Raw genomic sequence first — 8,629 nt, 5'->3', positions numbered from 1 at the left:
ATTTTTGTTTTGTTATTTTCATAAATTCTGGTGGTCCTTCTGGATCTCCTTGCCAATCAAAAGGCTTTAGCTCTCGGAACCCAGCAGACCCTACCTTAAGCAAGGGACATGCATCCTAGCTGCGGGCTGCGTGCCCTAAGAAAGTGGACCCCACCAAAGCCATCAACATGGACCCCATCATCCCCTAGACCTCAGACAACTAGTACTGCAAGAGCCTTTAGAAGGGGATGGCCCTCTTCACCTCGGGGCACAGCCTCTTTACCGAGTCCCGGTCCAGGCCCACCATCAACTCCTGGGCCTAGAGCTCCTCTGCCTTCCATCTATTCAGAGTGACTTTTGTTATTGAAAATTGGAAACAATACAGAGGGTCTTGAAAGTTATGGTGATCTTGTTTGAAGGAGATTTTAGAGATTGTTGTTAATGAGAACACTGAACACCCAACGATATAAGTGAGATACCATGCAAAACAAAATTAAAAAAGTGATTCTCAAGATTGGTCGCCTGAACATTGTGTTGTAGAGTTCTTTTCATCTTTCATTTGTTAGTCATGCTTCATTGGAGAGAATCATGAGAAAATGCTCATTGCCATCCTATGATACATCGCCAAAAATTTGGATTCATGGGATCGGCGGCTTGTTATTTTATTCTTTTACTCGTTCATATTTGACAAACGTTCTATAAAAAAAAATAAAATATATAAATAAACCTATCTCATTCGATCAATTTAAATTTTTGGAACAAGTGGTTATTTCAACATGGTATCAGAGCAGAGATTCTGAGTTCGAACTCTGTCTCCGCACTCTTTAACTCATTATTATTATTATTATTCTCATAGCCAAAGCCTGCCTCCAAATGGTAAATTTAAATAACAAATTTTCTATAATAAAAGAAAACAAAGGTTTTTAAAAAAGTCATCCAAAACCACAGGCAAAGATACCAAGGACCTAGTCTCGAGCACGAGTACAGATTTAAGAAACCAGCAGGAAGCCGCTCCACGCCAACCAAACCACGTCAAGAAAAGCTAGCTCCATGCCTCCATGTCACCCTCCACCAACCACTCCTAGCATCCGTCCTTCTGAATTTCAGTTCCCATTTCTCGCATGAGCCAACCCGTCATCCTGAAGGCGAAGTCAGCCATGAGCGAGAGGAACCCGTCCGAGCTCTCAAGTCTCTCTCGTTGCTCAACTGTAGACGATTTAAAACCAGATCAGTTCAGCCCTCCCTTCCACATTTCCCCACTCCAACTTTCACAGCCCAATCTCTCCCGCCTTCTCTCATTTGTTCTCTCCTTCGATACCGTTTGATGGGAAACCTTGGATTGGCCTCGCTGCTGTTCTTCCTTGGCATTTGCCTCCTTCCTCAGCTGGGCTCAGCTCAACTCCGGCAGAACTACTACGCCAACGTCTGCCCAAATGTTGAAAGCATCGTGAGAAACGTCGTCAAGACTAAATTCGACGAGACGTTCGTTACCGTCCCCGCGACCATTCGCCTCCTTTTCCATGACTGTTTCGTCCAGGTAACATCTTGGCAGAAGAAGAAAAAAAAATAAAGAGTTGGATTCTAATATAACGTTTACTTACTTTGTTTGGTTCCTTCTCTAAATCATTGCTGCTGCATGCTAGGGCTGTGATGCTTCAGTGCTAATTGCATCCACTGCGAATAACAGGGCCGAGAAGGACCACCCCGATAACCTATCCCTGGCCGGCGATGGATTTGATACCGTTGTCAAGGCCAAGGCGGCAATCGATGCCGTTCCACGATGCCGGAATAGGGTGTCCTGTGCGGATATCCTCGTGATGGCCACTCGGGATGTGATATCAATGGTTAGTCCCTCATATTCTGCATACTAATTATTCAGTACACCCACAATCCGAAATATCCAATCCCGCGCCCTCCTTCCGCTGGGATAAGGGTGTTATCAAGTATGCGTAGGAATCGAATATTGCTGAATGACGAGCTTTGGTGGCTGGTTTTGATGTTTGCGGAGATAGTCCGGTGGGCCATCTTATGCGGTGGAATTGGGGAGGTTGGACGGGCTGAGCTCGACCGCGGATAGCGTGGAAGGGAGATTACCGCAACCGGAATTCGATCTGGTCCAGCTGAACACCTTGTTCGCGGCTAATGGACTCACTCAGACGGATATGATAGCACTTTCAGGTACGGAAAGATAAGAACTAATTCACTCATCGATCAACTTTTCCTGGTTTCTAGTCTAGAGCCAAACATTAATAGCTCGGAGTCCTCCACATTTCCATGGGAATTGCAGTAAGCTAATAATGTTGGGCACATATACTGGAGGAAGCTTGATATCTTTGATGACATTAGGCTATTCTAATGTCAGACCCTCAAGGTTAAATGGAGTGGGATGCATTCTATCCATTGCATTTCTTCCATGTTTAAAATTAATATTTTGACGATGTCTGAGAACATGCATGCTCCGACTCAATTCTCTATTTATCTATTTATTTATTTGAAGGTATATGAAGAGAGAAGAGGAAATTGTCTTGTGGAATAACTAAGAAAAAAAATGAAACCAATATATGCATTATGAAAACCAAATACAAAAGATATGTAAGCCCGAATTTCAGCATGAACTCAATGCATATCCTATACTATTATTGAGAGTTGCATCTCATTCATTTCTAGTTGTGAGAACTGATAGTTGGCAGATAATGTTGGATTGTGACCAAAATTAATTTTTAGCAAATATTTAAATATAATTGCTATAGAATTTTCTTTGCTTGTGCTATTGATCTCTCATAAAGTATGATGAGCTACAGTACTTATGCACACGCATAAGATTTTTGAGAAAAAATAGTTATGCTTTGACATGTTGGTGCATGATAGCAATGCATGGGAGCTTGCGTGCCGTCCAAAGGGGCATAGCCAACACACTCTTGTGGGCATGGTGCTTCAATCTTGACTTTTCTAAGTGTAACTTTTATTTAGAAATTATAGATAACGTTTGGCTTGTTATCCATCAAATAAATTTGATAATATAGCTAGTCTACATTATTGACTACTCTAAGAAAAATCATTTAAGCAACATAGAACTAAATAATAAGCTCTTGATGCTTAAAAAGATATGCATACATCAATGTCTTATATAAAGTCTAGTTGCAAAATTCCGTACAAGTCACAAACATAATGAACAATTTTATATTGTTCATACTTATCAGCATGACCTCAATTGATAGAGAATTGATCGCAATGTATATTAGGTTGGAGGGATAAATGAAGATAGTAGACAACTAGGAATAATTTTTTTAAAAAAAATAAACTAAAAGGATTCAAACTTGTGATCTCTAGCAAACTTGAGAAGTAATATCATCTAACTAATCAATTGACTCCAATAATCTAAGCAAGTATAGAATAGGTCAATAATATATATTAGGGTTAACTTATATAATAGCTGTAACCTCACATCTATCATTGCAGAATGGCTATATTCTATATAGGTCTCAAATAGTGGTGGGACCATATAGATTTGGATGTTAGTTAGAAATGGATGGCTGGAATATTGCTCTTCTGGTGACATGGATGATGCTTTAGTGTTCATGCCACCTCAGTTAACAAGCAAAGGTTCTTGATTTGAGTCCTTGAAGGCGCATCTCCAACTCCAAATGTTGAACTCGGGGTAATTGTAATGCTCATCAATTCTCTCAAACCATATACAAGAATCTAGCTCCTTCCTTACATTCAAACACTAAATCTTTGTGGTTGGTTAGGATATCACCTTTGTAATGTTATTACTTGCAAGTGTTGACAAATTTCCGATGTTTTGAGATCTCATAAAATTTTCCTATTTTAAGAAATTAAATAAATTATCTCAGAAAGCACATATTTATCTCCCCAAGTAGGCATTAGTTGTGTTAATAACAGTCAAAAATCTCTTTGAACCATTCACTTGCTATATGAATTATCGAAATAAATGTATCACAAAAAAAATTATTAGACTGCTAAGATCTTTCAACATCCAAAATTGCACCGAGGTATAAGATATCATTTTGCTTTGCCAACTTTCTCTCTTTTTTTTTTTTTAATATAATCTTTTGTTCCTCCAATTGTGCTGCAGCCGCGCACACTGTGGGTTTCTCCCACTGCAACAAGTTCGCCAACCGCATCTACAGCTTCAGCGCGGGGAACCCAGTGGACCCCACCCTTAACACGACGTACGCTTCCCAGCTGCGGGCCATCTGTCCCCAGAATGTGGACCCCACCGTAGCCATCAACATGGACCCCGTCAGCCCCCGGATCTTTGATAACCAATACTTCCTTAACCTGCTGCAAGGAATGGGCCTCTTCACCTCGGACCAGGTCCTCTTCACGGACTCCAGGTCCAGGTCCACCGTCAACTCCTGGGCCCAAAGCTCCTTCGCCTTCCAACAGGCCTTCGTCGCCGCCATCGCCAAGCTCGGCCGAGTCGGAGTCAAGACCGGCTCCGGTGGCAACATCCGGCAGGATTGCGCCGCCTTCAATTAGGGAATTGCGAGTAGCCTTGTTCGGAGAAATTGAATGGAAGGAGAAAGGTTTTAATAGCTATGTGAGGATTGGTTGGTTGGCTAGTTGGACAAACTCGATAATAAGCAAGGCTACAATATTAGTATTTCAAAATATAATAAAAAGAATTATATATATATATATATATATATATATATGTATTCCTCTCATGAGTTATTCTCTCTTTATTTTTGAAATGATTAGGTAGAAGTTTCGTGGATCATGCTTTGGCGGAATTAGTGGACTTGGAACTAATGGTGAGTGAGATCAATGAATTCACTTCCAACCGTTTAAGGTGTGACCATTTCATTGCCCTAGCATGGATTGATTAATTGGTCATTGAATGAGATATTAAGATTTTTGCCAAATTGCAATCTCAGCAACCATGCTTCTATTTGATCAAAAAAAATCAAAAAACAGCCATGCTTCTACCCCATAGACCTAGAAATAACCGCGCACAAAATTAGCAACTAGGCAAAGTAGATGTGTTTTTATGCTGATCTTCCTTTAGATGTGTCTTTATTTCTATCTTTTATATAATATTTTCATGATGAGCTTTATGACAACTACTGTAACCACCCTGAATAGTTTAATGCCTCTCTCTCTCTCTCTCTCTCTCTCTCTCTCTATATATATATATATATATATATATATAGTTAAATGATAATTAATGAATATAAACATCCCAACGTGTAACATATTCTTCAAAATTTACTGTGACGGAAAACCCTAACGAGAGGTTACTAGAAAGTGCAAGATGTAGCACATATCAAGGTGGAAGAAAAATCAGCAAAATAATAGGATGATCATATGTCTTGTTTTTTTTTTTTTTTTGGTTTATGATTTTTTTTTCTTTCTGGTAATCAAAAGAAAGATAGGAAACCTCCTTGTAATTCAAAATGGATCTCGAGGCAACAAAAAAAGTATTGTGCAGCATCCTAAGGTGATAATACTATTAGAACTAATGCCTAAATTGCCATTACAAAAAATACTAGCTCGGTAGTCTCTTTTGCAAAGGATCTTATAATGCCAAAATAAGTTCTTAAGAGGCAGACCACCCCCCTCTCTTCCCCAAAAGTACTTTTGTTTTCGAATATATATTTCCTTTTTATCTTCTTAATCTATAAAATTTTGATGTTATATATAGTAAGTGATGAGAATTAAGTAAAAAGTAAGTTTTTAAAAAAGTAAAAAGTAAAATGGAGAAGAAAGGGAAGAGATCTTGGCAATTTGATCCATGCCTTGGAAGCTCAAGCAAAATTAAGGACTGAAAGAATGGATGGCCGGTCAATTTGTATTTTTATCTTTTGAGAAAACGATATCCCGGAGTTATCTATCCAACATGGCATTCTGGAGAAATTGGTGGCTTTGTTTTGATTTCTTATCCTACCTTTGTCACACCAACGTACGAGCCACGGACGGAGAAACCAAGTGGCACCCTGTAGCCTTTTTTTTTTCTTTTGCTCTGGCACCTACTTTTGTCTTCTAATATGATATAATCCTCAAGTTGACCGCAAACCTAGAGTTTTATTGACAATTGAATGACAATGATATTAATATATATATATATATACACACACAGACTCATCTTTGTCCTTCCCTTGCATCTAAAAATATTCCTTTTCTATAAATACACCATCTTTTGTATTTTCCCTTCGTTTCTTTTTTTTTTCTAAGGAATCTCTCTTTGTTTTTATTTTTCCTTAAAAAAAAAAGTTTAGATCTCTTTTTGGGAAAGAGAACAGGGAAAGTTCTCAAGAATGTGTACGTATAATTATCATTTGCATTATTATTAAGTAATCATTTTTTAAAAACAATAATTAATAAACCATCATCAAATATACTAAGTCATAAGTAGATCTGTTTAAATCCGGATGGTCTGCCTGGCTTGCTCCAGAGCATCTCGAACAAGCCTAGGTTTAGTTTTTAAGCCTAAAGGGCTAGACCGAGCTTGGATTTACATCGAACCAATCCAAGCTTGACTCGAGCTCGGTATTTATATAATATATAATATAGTAAGTACAATACAATACAATAAAATATATATATCATATAATATAAAATATAATATAAAATACCTCTTTTCCATCTTCTTGGCTCATGACCCGTCTCTTCCCTCCATCCTGCCTCTAATCCATCCCCTTGACCACCACCGACATCAGAACCACCAGAGTTGGCGACACCGACAGCCTTGATGCAGCCACTAGCCTAGAGACGCCTCCCATCTGCTTGTATCTCGGTGATTGAGAGGGGTTTACTAGAAAAGAGGGACAATCAGTGACTCCACCCCAATGCCAACAATACTACCCCTAGACAAGGATGGATCGTGCACCTCGATCAACAATCTAGCGACAAAGGGTGATAGGGCTGGGCGATGAGGGCTGAAGAGATGGCCCGTGTTCACAGATGCCAGGGCAAAGGGTGGCGGACAACGTCCTCGAGGTTGTTGCAGTCGATGCAGATACACTACAATCGCTTAAGATCAATGAGTACCGGATCTGCAAAGACATGGATCGACGATAATGGTTAGGCCACTAGCCTCCCCAACTAGATCCTATCCAGCGCTCCTTGGAATTTGAAAAGATGTCCAACAATAGTCATGGCTATCTGGGATCAGGGTAATAGTCCATAGTTTAGATTTTGCGAGAGTCCGGTAGCCCTCCACCTTGACCGATGACCGGTGAATGAAGAGATCCTCGCCATCGTCATCTGGCATGATAAAGTTGAGCCCCTTTCCCCCGTTGAACCACTTCACCATCCGCTTTGATCGATTGCTCGCGTTTGCCATCGGAAAGGATAACGAAGATTCGAAAAACCCATCATAGAGAAAGGGGGAGGGAAGTCGAGGCCCGATCCAAAAGCTCAAAACCTAACAAGCCGATAAGTAGCGAGCTCGAGCATGAGAAGTCGGCCTAAAAGCCGGGTCAAGCTGACCCATGCCTGACTAGATCAAGTTGTACCCTTGGCTGTGCCCGACCCGATCTTTCCCATGTTTAAAAAAATACTCCTTATCAAATAAATACAAGTACATAATAAGTATTTTTCTAATATATCTATTATATAATATGAAAATATACTATGTAGAGCTCACATGTAACTTACACTTGGCCACAAACTTTTCACTAGCACGTCCCTTCATGATCCCACCTTTTGCCTTTAATAATTACACTGGCTATTTTTTTCATTGGACGTATGCCTATGAAACCACGTCAATCAATATTAGAAATATATTTATCAAATCATATAAATAATAAACAAAACTGGTGGGTTATGAGCAACCATCCATTTTGTCTTTCATTTGCATATCATGGCAATGAAAGAATGTCTGGACTCATCTCAAGTGCTAGGACATAGATTGAAGTCTTGAAATAATCATTTTGTACACACAAAAAAAAAAAAACTAAAGACTTGATTCTTTTTCCACTCTATCCCTACTACTATCCTGGATTGTTAAGACTAAGTGGGTTACAAATATATGTTTACAAAGAAAAAATTGAGATATATCAATAATTCTAATGAGTTTATTAAAATAGTTTAAAGGCGATGAGATTGGTGGGATCAATTATGCATGCCATAAAGAATCTTTTCTGAGATCAAACTTTACCTAATAGAAAAAGTGTTAATTTCAAAAACACAATTAACCGACCATATTTTCAACTTACAATTTCTATAATAATATATCTTTAGTAATTTTGATATAATATATAAATAATACAATATATGGATAAGAGAGAGCTTAATCTCAAGGCACTAATGGGAACTAATGCAGGCACCTTGCACAAGTAGACAGACGGCATCAATTACCAACCCAGCTTCCTCCAAATTTTATTCCTCCACTTGCATCTCCCCATCGCTCTCAAATAAAATTCTGCGCGCATCAGCGGAGATCGTAAGGAATGATCTTCGGAGATCGTAAGGAATGATCTTTCTTTTTTGCTATACGTCCTATCACATCCATTTTAAAATAGAAGGCGGGGCAGAATCTGGAGTCCGATATATGGCTTAAAAAAAAAAAAAAAAAAAAACATGAAACATCATCCATAAAACCGTCCACCCATAATCCTCTATTCTTTCTTATCAAGCCGTCTTCTCTCTCCATCCATCTATGAGACCTTCCTCTTCCTCCTCG

At 39.0% G+C, this 8,629-nt stretch overlaps 1 protein-coding gene across 1 annotated transcript; it reads left to right on the top strand.

The window, feature by feature from the left end:
- The first annotated feature begins 1,051 nt into the window (after positions 1 to 1,051).
- LOC103700907 (peroxidase 51-like) lies at positions 1,052 to 4,651 on the top strand. Its single transcript, XM_008782807.4, has 4 exons — positions 1,052 to 1,516; positions 1,623 to 1,823; positions 1,992 to 2,157; positions 4,076 to 4,651. Exons 1-4 carry the CDS (start codon positions 1,304 to 1,306, stop codon positions 4,480 to 4,482), a joined length of 987 nt encoding a protein of 328 aa, XP_008781029.1. The 5' UTR covers positions 1,052 to 1,303; the 3' UTR covers positions 4,483 to 4,651.
- Positions 4,652 to 8,629: the final 3,978 nt, after the last annotated feature.

The sequence above is a fragment of the Phoenix dactylifera genome, chromosome 1 (genome assembly GCF_051530095.1).
Source record: "Phoenix dactylifera cultivar Ajwa chromosome 1, Ajwa_hap1_PhDact_Kaust_v1.1, whole genome shotgun sequence".
In the NCBI taxonomy this organism is placed as follows: domain Eukaryota; kingdom Viridiplantae; phylum Streptophyta; class Magnoliopsida; order Arecales; family Arecaceae; genus Phoenix; species Phoenix dactylifera.
This window is presented reverse-complemented; position numbering and strand designations above follow the sequence as displayed.

What these genes read in the sequence shown, in the direction of transcription:
- LOC103700907 (XM_008782807.4), top strand. Translation starts at nt 1,304, where the DNA reads ATGGGAAACCTTGGATTGGCCTCGCTGCTGTTCTTCCTTGGCATTTGC. An exon ending in TCCATGACTGTTTCGTCCAG is followed by an intron (nt 1,517 to 1,622) that starts GTAACATCTTGG and finishes GCTGCATGCTAG; the next exon opens with GGCTGTGATGCTTCAGTGCT. An exon ending in CTCGGGATGTGATATCAATG is followed by an intron (nt 1,824 to 1,991) that starts GTTAGTCCCTCA and finishes TTGCGGAGATAG; the next exon opens with TCCGGTGGGCCATCTTATGC.